Source organism: Dasypus novemcinctus, chromosome X (genome assembly GCF_030445035.2).
Source record: "Dasypus novemcinctus isolate mDasNov1 chromosome X, mDasNov1.1.hap2, whole genome shotgun sequence".
NCBI classification, from domain to species: Eukaryota; Metazoa; Chordata; class Mammalia; order Cingulata; family Dasypodidae; genus Dasypus; species Dasypus novemcinctus.
In genome coordinates this window covers 86,809,461-86,823,850 of record NC_080704.1, presented here as the reverse complement: position 1 = coordinate 86,823,850, position 14,390 = coordinate 86,809,461, and the positions used below count along the sequence as shown (strand labels likewise).

At 39.7% G+C, this 14,390-nt stretch overlaps 1 protein-coding gene and 1 pseudogene across 8 annotated transcripts in view; one reads left to right on the top strand and one right to left on the bottom strand.

Annotated features, from left to right (window-relative positions):
• ATRX (ATRX chromatin remodeler) overlaps positions 1-6,811 on the top strand; it is a 362,990-nt gene extending 356,179 nt beyond the window's left edge. For all 8 annotated transcript variants that reach the window (XM_058292114.2, XM_058292110.2, XM_058292112.2 and 5 more), the window contains 3 exons: positions 1,504-1,599; positions 2,129-2,257; positions 3,917-6,811. In XM_058292114.2, the coding sequence (XP_058148097.1) occupies positions 1,504-1,599; positions 2,129-2,257; positions 3,917-4,195 (504 nt within the window). In that variant the 3' untranslated portion in view covers positions 4,196-6,811. The remainder of the gene's footprint in view (positions 1-1,503; positions 1,600-2,128; positions 2,258-3,916) is intronic.
• A 5,562-nt stretch (positions 6,812-12,373) lies between these two features.
• LOC101433472 (actin, cytoplasmic 1 pseudogene) lies at positions 12,374-13,517 on the bottom strand (annotated as a pseudogene).
• Positions 13,518-14,390: the final 873 nt, after the last annotated feature.

The following is a 14,390-nucleotide window of genomic DNA, read 5'->3' as shown; positions in this document are numbered from 1 at the left end:
TTGACCTTCTTCAACTCGATGTTAGCTGAGTGGGGTAAGTCCAATAAATCAAAGTGTAGGAGCTGAAGTCTGTTGAGGCTCTGGGCCTGGGTGTCATATTATCAGTCCAGAGATTCAAATCCCCTAAATATATCTAAAACCCCAGCACCAACTACAATTCCATTAAAGTAGCATGCAAGTCTTGTGAAAAGAGATCCCCTCTGAGTCCAATTCCATCACGCAGAAACACCAGCTCCAGAGAAGGGCCATCTGCCATGGCAGTGAACCCCATCTGCCATGATCATAGAACCCGTGGGTCTCTTTATTCCTCAAAAGAACCAATACCTGGGATTGTATATACTTTATCTGTCTCTCAGACTCTGCTCATTTGTGCATAAGGGCATTCCTTCTGACAGCCTCCAGACTCTTTTTTAGAGACTCATAGCCTTATATTCTCATTTCTCCTTTCCATTTCCCCCTTCCATTAGGTCAAACAGCATTTTGAAGTCATGTTATTATATGTAGACAGGGATATTCTGCTGATCCGTGTTGAACCTTTAATTCAAGGTCCTTTTCTAGTTGCATCTTCAGCTGATATGTGGTAGTGATCCCTCGGTGCCAGGGAGGCTCATCCCCGGGTGTCATGTCCCACGCTGGGGGGACTGCACTGCAATTACGTGCTGAGTTTGGCTGTGAGAGTGGCCACATTTGAGTAACATGAAGGCTGTCAGGAGGAAACTCCCAGGCACAGTGCTACTCTAGGCCTTATTCTTGGAGGTGTATAGGCTCAAAAGCATAGCCATAAGTATCAGGAGCCCACTGTTGGGCCCTCCTTCCTTCCTGGTTTTGCCATTGCACCTGGGGAACTGCCGCTGCTCCCCCAGGGTTCACGACAGTGACCCCTCGGCCAGGGGCCCAGTACCCGCCCCAGCTATTGTTTTTAATTGTTTCCACTATGAGTATATCTAGACATTACCATATACCCTGGGCATATGCCCTGTATAACTCCCTGTCAACCATATATATCCTGTCAATAACATCCTATATCAGTATTCCTCCGCTGCCATTGTTGAACCACTCTGTGATCCAAAACTTCCTGTAAAGTCAATCCCAGCATAATGTCAGCTTCACAAGAGTCTTAGATCACCGAAATTCATATATACAATATAGATTATTTCCCCAGATTCACCATAAAACCTTTTCCCTTCCACAGCGATAATCTCTTAACTTGTTCATATCATATTTCCTGAAACTGATGTACAGATTCCGAGACAATAGCTTTCAAACAAGGTGACATCTGTGCTTACTATGTGGTCCATACTTTAGGTTGTACAGTTTTCTAAATTTTTTAGTTATCCTATGTTTTGCCTTATGGTTTACATTATTAGTCTGTCATCTCCTCTCTTCAATTGTTTAAAGAGTTAAAACCAAGTGCTGTACATTGGCAAGAGTAAGGATCCCTAACTTCTAAGGCTATGTTGTCTTTTACATGCCCTGTATGACTTATTTCTTGTATTCTTCTAGGATCTCATTAATCAAGGAAGAGAAAAAGTTGTGGAAGCAACAAACAGTGTGACAGCAGTGAGGATCCAGCCTCTTGAAGATATAATTTCAGCTGTAGTAAGTTAACTGTCAATTGTCTTATTCCAGCCTCCACTTTGTGCCCTTCTTCTTCACCCCCTATTTGTTTTAATTTTAATTGTTGTTTGTTTCCCTACTTCTATAGGGAAAAGAGCATAATCTTTATTACTTGATTTGCATATAGTAAAATACTAGTAAACTGGATAATAGTGCCAAGCTACACTCCAGCAATTTATATGTAAATGTTGGCACAAAAGAGAAGTAGGTAAATACTAAGAATTGAGGACTCGATCAATCATAGAAGTGTATTCATTATTTACCTATACGTATTTTAATTAAGAGTCTCACAAATTAAATCCAAATAGTTGTTTCAGTTCAGTGATTGCCAACTATGTAAAACAAGGGACAACTTAGTATTAGTACCTTACTTTTACATCACTGTTTCCTTAGAAAAGTTTAAAGGAGAAGAAAGAAAAAAACTTTAAAAATCCTGAATATGTTCAAGTACCTTAATTATTTTTCCTCAATTCTACTTCAATAAGGATTAAATTGAAAATTTTTCTTTTAGTGGAAGGAAAACATGAATCTCTCAGAGGCTCAGGTACAGGCTTTAGCCTTAAGTAGACAAGCCAGCCAGGAGCTTGATGTTAAACGAAGAGAAGCAATCTACAATGATGTATTGACAAAACAACAGATGGTAAGAATTCTGACCATCTCTAAGTTATGTTTAATTTTCTTGAATTTATAATGGGTTTGTATGATGTCTTTGTTAATAACCAGTCCTCTTATGGATAGTCTTTGGTTATTCCTTGAAGAAATTTTATCAAAAAACCTAGTGATGTCAAGTAAAGGTAATATATTTTGTTACAAAGGAGCAACAGGGAAACGGACTTTGGCCCAGTGGTTAGGGCGTCCGTCTACCACATGGGAGGTCCGCGGTTCAAGCCCCGGGCCTCCTTGACCCGTGTGGAGCTGGCCCATGTGCAGTGCTGATGCGCGCAAGGAGTGCCGTGCCACACAGGGGTGTCCCCCGCGTAGGGGAGCCCCACGCGCAAGGAGTGCACCCATAAGGAGAGCCGCCCAGCGCGAAGGAGGGAGCAGCCTGCCCAGGAATGGCGCCGCCCACACTTCCCGTGCCGCTGACGACAACAGAAGCGGACAAAGAAACAAGACGCAGCAAAAAGACACAGAAAACAGACAACCGGGAAAGGGGAGGGGAATTAAATAAATAAAAATAAATAAATAAAAAAAAACAAAAACAAAGGAGCAATAGATTTTCAAATGGGTCTCCTTGAAGTTTATAAAGGATCACTTCCATATGCTTTTTATTTTTATAGATTCTAGACATCAAAAAGGAATTTTTGCCAGACTTTTATAATAATGTTTAACATTTTTAAACAAATTCCAAAAATAGATACACTTTTTAATGTATTTTATTTGAGAGTAAAAAATGAATTATGGATGATAAATAATTCATAACTTCTACAAATTATGTAATTTTTTAAAAGGCTAGCATAACTACAATAACAATAAAACTACTTTAGTCTGTGATTACACTCCCCCCCCCTTATTTCAGTAGCACTACTTCAATACTGGTAACATCAAGCTTTACAAATGTATCACACTAATGTAAGATGTTAATAATAGGGAAACTGTGTAGGTATGTGGGGAGGTATAAGGGAATTCTCTATACATCTGCTGTAATTTTTCTGTAAACCTAAAACTTCTGTAAAAATAAAATTTATTAAAATAAAAGGCTAGCATATTCTGGGATCCTTCCTTATCTTTCCCAGCCAAAGTCCTTTGCCAGCTATCTGCCTTGCACAAGGGAGATTTCAATTCTTTGATACCAGGGAATCAGTTTCTGTCACATGAATTTTACTTAGAAAGCACTTCAGAATTTTGTGGTTTTAAGTTCTCTTAGGAAATCTGAGACATTTCAGGTAGGAATTATTCCCACTACAAGTGCTTTCCCTTTGGTGTTTGTCACTAGAAATGTTTATTTGTCTGTCATTATATAGAATCAAAGAAATGACAAAGGAGACTTGACAAAAAAGTGCTGTAACTAATACTTGAGACTAATCACAGTGCAGGACAGGTTACTATGGCAACTAACCTAAATGCTGCTAACAATACAATAGTCAAGTCATTAAGAGAATTTAGTCCTACATGGTGTTACTAACCGGTTTCTACAGTAATGGTCCTGTGGATGCCATCAAATTAGTAATGGTGATAACAGTAATGTGTTTTCTTTTTGGTATGGTACCCCCTTAACAAATTGATTTAACTCAAAACTTGATACTTGCCTCTCTGAGACAGGTTGAGCACTTTTAACAGCTCCCTTTTCTCTCTATAGTTAATCAGCTGTGTTCAGCGGATACTTATGAACAGAAGGCTCCAACAGCAGTACAGTCAGCAACAACAACAACAAATGACTTACCAACAAGCAACACTGAGTCACCTCATGATGCCAAAGCCTCCAAATTTAATCATGAATCCTTCTAACTACCAACAGATTGATATGAGAGGAATGTATCAGTCAGTGGCTGGTGGCATGCAGCCACCACCATTACAACGTGCACCACCCCCAATGAGAAGCAAAAATCCAGGACCTTCCCAAGGGAAATCAATGTGATTTTGCACTAAAAGCTTAAAGGATTGTTAAAATCATAGAAAGATTTTTTATTTTTTTAGGAATCAATGACTTAACAGAACTCAACTGTATAAATAGTTTGGTCCCCTTAAATGCCAATCTTCCATATTAGTTTAAAATTTTTTTAAATAGGGCATACCATTTCTCCCTGACTGATATTGCCTAGAATCTTCTTACACACATTGAGTACAGAAGATATTTCAAATTGTTTTCAGTGAAAACAAGTCCTTCCATAACAGTAACGACTCCACAGGTATCTTCTCTAAATTTTTATGCCTGCTTTTAGCAAACATAAAATTGTCATGAAATTAATGAATTCAGGAAAGAATACATATTTATATATCTGTTCTTTACATATGAAAATACACAGCTGAGTTCTTAGAGTTGATTCCTCAAGTTACAAAATACTTTTGTACTTCATTTGTTGACTAAAGTTATTGAAATGGTCTTAATGTTCTTTTGACTGAAGTCTGAAACTGGACTCCTGCTCTGTCATCTCTGTGATTGAAAAGTTAGTAACAAAGGTTATCTTTGACACAGAATTGTGTGCAATATTCTTAAATACTACTGCTCTAAAACTTGGAGGAGTCTTAAAGTTATCTTAGCATTGAATAAACAGCCTTAAGTACAGCCTGAGAAGAGAATTCCTTTTTCTTCTCTAGTCTTTCTGCCATTTTTTAATTTTCAGTTATATGTGCTGAAATAATTACTGGTAAGATTTCAGGGTTGTGGATTATCTTCCACATAGGAGTTTTCTCTCTTCTGGCACTAATATAAAGCACATCTTTTAACTGCTTGGTGCCAGTGCTAGTGCATCATCCTGTTGCTGGCAGTGGGATGTGGACTAAGAAAATCAAGTTCTAGCATTTTAGGAGGTTAAGGCTAAAGTTGTGGCTGTTAGGTTCACACCCTGTTTTATAAACAGCATCAAAATGGCAGAATCATTGCTGACTTTAAATTCACATGAGGAATGTGCTTTAACGATTCCCAGTGCTGTCAGTATTGTGAAATAATTCCTGTTAAAGATAAGGATCGCTGGCGCTATGCTCTTCTTTTCTCTCATCATCATGTTCTTTTCCCCCAACTTCCCTAAATTTTCTTAAATAAATTATGTTTCAGAGTTCAATTTTTTTTTAGTTTAGATTGGTGAGGCATTTTTTCTTGATTGATTTTACTTCATTTGATACACTTTTATGAGATTTTACTAGAAAATCATTACATTTTCTTTTTGTTTTTATAATCCAAGTCTTTAAAAATGAACCCTAATTTTATTTACATACAATTTGGTTGCTTGAGTTCCTTAAAGAAAAAGATTGTTACACTGCGGGAGTCAACTCAACATGGCAAAACCATTTTTGAGATGGTGATGTAATAGGTAGTGGAAACAGCTAAGGAATTCCAGAAAAAAAGAAAGCTGGATGGAGGATTTGCTCTATGTATCATTGGATTAATTAAAACTGATTTGAGTTGTTTGGATGATTTAGAGATTTCCATTTTTATCTTGAAAGAACTAGTGGTAAAATACCCAAGAGCACTAGGTTTGTCTTAGAGAATTTGTGAGGTTTGGTGGTGTAAAATGGCTGACAACACCCCATACCCATCCCCCTGTGGTGAGATGTCATGGACAAATTCAGTATATTTGGTATTATGCCAGCCATATAATCAGATTTCTTTAATTTGGGGGTGGGGGAATGGTGGTAAACGTGTGTTTACTTTAGAAGAAATGAAAAAGACAAGATATATGAGATAAATATTTGAAGGCAGTACACTCTGGCCAACTGTTATCACTTGGTATTTCTGCCAGTCCAGAATACATTAAACTTGATTTATTGGACCTGAGGATTTTCAACATGGTCTAATTATTTGCTCAAAATATAGATATGAAAATTTTAGGCAGCCTTCTAAATCTTTTTTGCCATGGAGGAAACTCTGACTTAAAGAATAGTATGTAGAAGGACTAATTGGAAATATGAATTTGAAATAAAACTTGGACCACTTTGCATACACTTTTCGCACTTGACGTTTTAGCTACATACTATGTAATTTGAGTATAACATCAAGCTTTAACAAATATTTAAAGATGGAAGAATCACATCAATAAGATACTAAAAGGCTCATTTTTATATTTGTTTTAGATGTTTTAAATAGTTGCAATGGCTTAAAAATGACAATTTAAAATGTTGCTTGTAATACAGTTTTGCCTGCTAAATTTCTCCACATTTTGTAACCTGTTTTATTTCTTTGGGTGTAAAGCATTTTTGCTTAGTATTGTGATATTGTATATGTTTTGTCCCAGTTGTATAGTAATGTTTCAGTCCATCATCCAGCTTTGGCTGCTGAAATCATACAGCTGTGAAGACTTGCCTTTGTTTCTGTTAGACTGCTTTTCAGTTCTGTATTGAGTATCTTAAGTACTGTAGAAAATATGTCACTTCTTTTAAGGCTGTTTTGTAATATATATAAGGACTGGAATTGTGTTTTTAAAGAAAAGCATTCAAGTATGACAATATACTATCTGTGTTTTCACCATTCAAAGTGCTGTTTAGTAGTTGAAACTTAAAACTATTTAATGTCATTTAATAAAGTGACCAAAATGTGTTGTGCTCTTTATTGCATTTTCACAACTTTGAAAATCTGTGCACATATTGTTACATAGAAAATGTATAGCTTTTGATGTTCTATTTAATGATGGTTCTTTTGCACATTCAGTTACCTAATATTGGGAGGTAAAAAAAAATTGGTTTTTGAATCTGTTATATACTAAATTCTGTAAAAGGAGATCTCTAAACTCAAAAAGAACGTATGTACCAGGAAGCCTATGTGTGTTTGTGTTAGTTTTGGTTGTCTACAATCCAGCACCCTATCCTGCTTCCCAGCTGCTGCATCATTCATGTAAGTCAAGGCAGGACTACCACCTACCTACACTTGACACAAAAGCTGTTTAGCATCCAGAAGCCATAGCAGGTAGCTGGAAACCTTATTACTTGGCCTCTACATACCTCCAAAGAAGCTGAATATTTTGTTGTTTTTCCTTAGCTATGGTCATTCTCTTAATTATCATAAAATCAGATACATATTTATATGCCCCAGACAACACTTTAAAAACAATTACTTGCCTATCCCATAACTGTTGTTTCCTTGGAAGGTGGCATGTTGAGATCTAGAGATTCTTATTCTAAAAGTAAAATAGGTCATCCTTTACACGTTTATTTCATTAAAATTATGCTCAGGTTATTATCTACCGGTCGTAGTCTCAATTAACTTTTGTCTATCCCCAAATCAAATATACCCTTAGAAAATACAAATTTTCTCATCGATTTTTTTTCTTCAGGTCTATATAATCTGGGCCAATCCCAAAGTATGACTAAGTTTCAGCAATGTTTCCATCAATGCAGCATTTTATATATGGTATTTTGTGGGCTGAATAAAAGTTAAAAGCTCCAAAATGTATACTGTTTCTAAGCTCAGTCTTGGATTTAGTAACTTTTAAGAGTTTTTACACTCCATATGTACTGCCATAAAAGTCCATTAAAAAAATACTGCTGCCCTTTGGGAAAACCTTGACACCATTGTGCCTACTCTGCTAACAAGGTAAATCACCCTGCCTATCCTGACCTTTCTCTAGGGCTCTGTCTTCCTGGTAGTGAGCACTACAGACACGGTTACCGAGCAAGAGAGCATCTAAACAGAGACTTTTATTGTAAAGATGACAATGATAGTTAATTAAAGGAATGAAGTAGTGAAGCTAATCCTGAAATACTACAAGCCCTCTTTAATACTTAGAACTATTGTGTATCACAAGCAATCTATCCTACAACACTCAACTGTACATTTTGCTCCTGAGCATTCTGCCCTCAGTTTCCTGTGATAGAAACACTTGAGGGTTGGGGAACTCCGCTCCAATTTCCTTTAGCTAATCCTATCAGAAGACTACCAGAAGACTTCTGCCTATCAAATAGACTCACCCCCCTCTTAGAGACCTCACGTGAAATACATGTTGGTTTTCAAGGAAGGTGAAGATGGAAGGATGGAATTTGTTTCAGGTATATGAGAAGAAGGTGTATTGAAAGGGAACAGGATCTGAAAAGACTTGATTGGGGTGGATTGATGAGGACCTTCAAAACCTGAATGAGTAATTCAATACAGAAAAAAATGGGTTTGTGAAACTATTGATAACATGTTCAAAGTAGCAGGTAAAGATGATTTGGGGGAGAGTGTAATTTGAATGGTACAGAATGCAAGGTGAAGAAAGAAGACTGGAGATGGGAAGAGAAGTAATGAATCCAGGCAGACTGATCTGACTGCAGACAATTTTAAGGATAACCTGTTCTTTCCTTTTACCCATCCTCAAAAAGAGCCTACTTTGTGTTCAGGATTTCTGATTTTACACACAAAAATTTAACTTGTTCAATTATTCTCTTAAGCCTAATCATATGTCCATTAGTAACATTTCTTTCTCAATTTGTTGTTACTCCTAGTTACACCTTTACACGTATTTGTAGAAAGGTTGGTTGGTTTAAGTTGAGTGTGTTCCATTACTTTTGTCAAGCCACTTCTTCCAAGAGCTAAATCCATTCCTGTTACTTTTCCTTGAAAGCCATCCCTTCAAAGTGCTAGGCAATGTATTTTTTTTTATTGATTTTGTAAAAATATTACATTAAAAAAAATTATATGAGGTCCCATTCAACCCCACCACCCCCACCCCACCACTCCACCACTCCCCCCCCAGCAACACTCACTCCCTTCATCATGACACATCCATTGCATTTGGTAAGTACATCTCTGGGCATCTCTGCACCTCATGGTAAATGGTCCACATCATGGCCCATACTCTCCCACATTCCATCCAGTGGGCCCTGGGAGGATTTACAATGTCCGGTGATTGCCCCTAAAGCACCATCTAGGGCAACTCCAAGTCCCAAAGGCGCCTCCACATCTCATCTCTTCCTGCCATTCCCTATATCCATCAGGCACCATGTCCACTTTTCCCATTAGGCAATGTATTTTTTTTTTTTTAAAGATTTATTTAGTTTTATTTATTTAATTCCCCTCCCCTCCCCCGGTTGTCTGTTTTCTGTGTCTTTTTGCTGCGTCTTGTTTCTTGTTTCTTTGTCCGCTTCTGTTGTCGTCTGGAAGTGTGGGCGGCACCATTCCTCGGCAGGCTGCTCCCTCCTTCGCGCTGGGCGGCTCTCCTTATGGGTGCACTCCTTGCGCGTGGGGCTCCCCTACGCGGGGGACACCCTGCACGGGGCGGCACTCCTTGCGCGCATCAGCACTGCGCATGGGCCAGCTCCACACGGGTCAAGGAGGCCCGGGGCTTGAACCGCGGGCCTCCCATGTGGTAGACGGACGCCCTAACCACTGTGCCAAAGTCCGTTTCCCATAGGCAATGTATTTAAAAGCTCCCTTGGTCTTTTCAAAGTGCTTTGTTGTTATGCATTAACTTGTAAATAACATGTCTGTGAAAAAAAGCAAGGAGTATAATTACATTCTTGTGACAAGCTGAAGTGACACCAAAATCAAATCCATTGCACTTAGGAAGCAGAAGATGCATTCTATTATAGTTGCTTAAATTTTCTGGGTCTCTTTAGTGCCTCATTTGTAAAATGGAACTATACTACCTTACTTGCTTGAAAGCAGGGAGGTACACAAGATGATTTCCTGAGGTTCCAAGAGTTAGGGCTTAACTGAGTAAAATACAGTTTGAAGCCAAAGGCATTGTGTTTTAAGATTACATGGTAAATTTGTCAACAGAATTAGAAATCCCTTCCCTGTAGTTAACTCTCTCCCCCAGTGTATACCTTTTCCTCTGTTTTAGGAAAATGAGAGCTCTCACACATTTTAAAGACAAAGGAGATAATTCAAGATTAGTTTTAATTACCATGTCCGCAAGCTGTACTTTTATGTTTTGCCTAGAAGTACTCCCAGTGCGTTTCTTACTGCCTTTGGAATACAGCAAATGAAAAAATATATTTAAGAATCTAATTCTTATATCTTGGTTGACTGGGTTATGAACATGACAAAACGAAAGTAGATTAAATCAGCTTCTGTGAAGTTAGTTTTTAAGTAAATAATTGGTAACGTCCCAATCTATTGTTCATAACTGTAAAGCCCAAATTACGCCAATATTTAAGTTGTCTGGTCTGGATGAAGTTTATAGGGAGCAGGAGGCAATATTTGTTTATGTTGACTCTAGCCTAACATATATGAAATACTTTTTATTTAAAGCATGTGTTTTGCAGTCAAATCTTGTGACAAAAACTAATAAGTGAATCATTAAACATTTTTCCCTGTAGCTGCTTGTCCCCATATCCCTGTAGCAAAGCAGCTAGAAACCTGTGTTTGCCCTGCTGAATACATTTCAATGAAAACAAAACCAAATTTAAAGAAAATGTGATTAGTATAACCATCTGAGATCTTGTTCCTCCCCAACTTTTGGTAGGTTTTCAAAAATACAGCGTGGAATGTTGGGCTTCAAAGGGTTTGGTGACACAGACTTTCTTGTACCTTATCCTTCTTAGCAAAAATAAACCTTTTCTATTATCAAGTTTCCCCAGTCTTTCTTCCCACATCTACACACTGTCCTTTACTCCTGGACATGCTAAACTCAAGTAAAGTGACTGATTTTTTCCCCCTTTACTAATCCAAATTATCTCCTCCCTGCCCTCCCCCCCCCCCCCCCCCCACCTCACAAAACACTATATTTTAAAACCTAAGGGTGAGAAGCATTGGAGAATTGTAGAATGTCAGACATGGTAGGAGTCTTAGAAACTATCTAGCCCAGCTCCGCAACCACCCCCACCTACTTTTACCATAAAGGAAAGAGACCCAGATAGGGGAAGAGACTTGTCTAGGGGACCCATGCCTTCTCGCTTCTATACCTGTTCTCATTCCACTCCATTCAGATGCCTCCTATTAAATTTAAATTTGAAATAATATTTTACAATCTGCCAAACCATATTAAGCAAAATTTCAAAATAATTGGTACTAGATTAAACTTAAAAAAAAAAAAAAGAACTATTTGTGAGAAGTGGAAGAACATGAGAACCAGAATAAAAGGCAAACAAGTTCCTACATAAATGACAACTGTAAAATGGGAAGACCCCTGACATGTCCCCTATTCTTTTAATTTGGATCCAGGGCATTGGCTTCAGAACTTTGTTTCAGAGGGATATTTGATTTGTTTTAAAAGTTTTTCTCCCACCACACAGCACGGTTTAGATCAATAGGATCAAGAAGCTCCGTTCCACTTTCTAAATCTCAGGGTCCCTCAATGCCAAAGATGGAATCATACAGCTTTCCTCAGACCAGGCAGGTTTATGTATTCAAGTATTTTTAAATCCTTTATTTCAAATGAGAAATGCTGATGTATTCACAAGGACACAGAATAGAAAGCTTAGTGTAATTGTTTCTGTCAGAATAGGGGTGACTTCTTAAGTTATAGAGATATGCCACATGGATCATGAATAGTTTACATATTTCCAAAGAACTAGAAAACAGCAAAATAATTTTATGTTCTATTTTTAATTTTTATTTTTTTTTCCTTTAAGGTATGCACTTTTATTGAACTGGTCTCAAGGCAGTGTACAGGTAAGCCCTGGCTGCCTCTGCAACACAACCAACTCCAGGGAGACCAAAAGCCTTCATACATCTAAAGTTAGGGGACCAAAAGTGGGCCACGATGGCTGACCGCTCAAAATAAAAAAATAAAAGAACAAGTATTAAGGCGGAAGATTTAACAACAACAACAAAAATTTGGATGACACATAATTTACATGAAAGCAATGCTGTCACCTCCCTTGTGTGATGTGGGCGAGGACCCGGTCCCTTCTCCTTAGGCTTTAGGGAAGGCAAGGAACTTTCTATAACAACGTGTCTCGTGTGTTTGGAATTACTATTTTTAAAAAAACAAAACAAAAAAAAAAACAACACACAACATACAATCAACGTCCTCGGCCACGTTTTCAAAATTTTGGGGGAATGTTTGCTCCAACCAACTGCTGTCACCTTCACCGTTTCAGTGTTTAAATCTTGAGTCAAGCGCCAAAACCAAAAAAACAAATAAAAAAACAATTAAAGTCATGCCAATCTCATCTCGTTTTCTGCGCAAGTTAGGTTTTGTCAAGAAAGGGTGTGATGCAACTAAGGTTAACAGTCCACCTAGATGCATTTGTGGTGGACGAAGGAGGGACCGGGCTCGTCGTACTCCTGCTTGCTGATCCACATCTGCTGGAAGGTGGACAGCTACCTCAGGATGGAGCCGCCAATCCACAGTGAGTACGTGCGCTCGGGGGGGAGGGGGAGGAGGGGGTGATGATCTTGATCGTCATAGTGCTGCGAGCCAGCGCTGTGATCTCCTTCTGCATCCTGTTGGCAATGTCGAGGTACATGGTGGTCCCACCAGACAGGACCGTGTTGGGGTAGAGGTCCTTGCGGATGTCCACTTCACACTTCATGATGGAGTCGAAGGTAGTTTCATGGATGCCACAGGATTCCATGCCCAGGAAGGAGGGCTGGAAGAGGGCCTCGGGGCAGTGGAACAGCTCGTTGCCGATAGCGATGACCTGCCCGTCGGGCAGTTCATAGCTTTTCTCCAGGGATGAGGAGGCCGCGGCGGTGGCCATCTCCTGCTCGAAGTCCAAAGTGATGTAGCAGAGCTTCTCCTTGATGTCACCCACGATCTCGTGCTCGGCCGTGGTGGTGAAGCTGTAGCCGCTCTCCGTGAGGATCTTCGTGAGGTAGTTGGTCAGGTCGCGGCCGGCCACGTCCAGACGCAGGATGGCCTGGGGCAGCGCGTGGCCCTCGCAGATAGGCACGGTGTGGGTGACGCGGTCGCTGGAGTCCATAACGATGCGCGTGGTGCGGCAGGAGGCATACAGGGACAGCACGGCCTGGATGGCCACGTACATGGCGGGCGTGCTGAAGGTCTTGAACATGAACATGATCTGTGTCATCTTCTCACAGTTGACCTTGGGGTTCAGAGGCGCCTCGGTCAGCAGCACAGGGTGTTCCTCGGGGGCCACACGCAGCTCGTTGTAGGTGTGGTGCCAGATCTTCTCCATGTCGTCCCAGTTGGTGATGATGCCGTGCTTAATGGGGTACTTGAGCGTCAGGATTCCCCTCTTGCTCTGGGCCTTGTCGCCCACGTAGGAGTCCTTCTGGCCCATGCCCACTATCACGCCCTGGTGCCGGGAGCGCCGCCAGATGGACCAGAGCATGGTCCGGGGCGAGTCGTCGCCCACGAAGCCGGTCTTGCATATGCGGAGCCATTGTCGACCACAAGGGCGGCGATGTTGTCATCCATGGCGAGCTGCGGGCGGCGGGTGGAACTGGTGGCGGCGGCAGAGCGGCAAGGGGCTGTGCTTGCGGGGCAGATGCAGTCGCGGCGGTCAAAATAATTTTAATATGGTGGACTTTGGTAACTGTGACCTCTTCTTTCACACAGCAATAGTTATTGAATATCTACTATGTGTCAGGCACTATGACTAATCACTTTCATTATTCCTTTTACACGGGTGAGGTTATAGGCTTAAAATAAGTATTCACCCACTGTCACAAGGCTAACTGGAAGCGGTAGAATTCAAATCATGTGTCTGATTCTAGACTTCTAACAAGGAAACAGTCTGCTACTCTTGCTTGAACTAAGATTTAATCCCAGTCTTTGTACACCATTTAAAGCACTTTATCATTTTGTTCTTTTTTCTTTTTTTTGCATATCAGCTCTAGCCTTTCTGCTTTTAGTTTAAAAGAGCCCTAAGAGAAAGCGCATACTCCCCCTTTGTGTTTTCCATGCACTTTCATCTGTCCCTCTTCAGTAACGCTTAGAGGGTTTGTCTTTCTCCTTACATTTCTGTCTGTGATCTGTCTGTGTGCCTAAAAAACTCAGTCTGTATACCTTAAAATATATTTTAAGATATCACAACTCATTTTATAAAAATATATTTAAAAAAGACATTTAGATTACATAAATGTTACATAAAAATATAGGAGATTCCCATATGCCCTGCTCCCTACACCTCCCACATTTTCCCACATTAACAACATCCTTCATTAGTGTGGTACATTCATTACAATTGATGAAAACGTTTTGGAGCATTGCCACTAAGCATGGATTTTAGTTTACATTGTAGTTTCCACTCTCTCCTGCACAATTTTGTAGCTTATGGCAAGATATGTA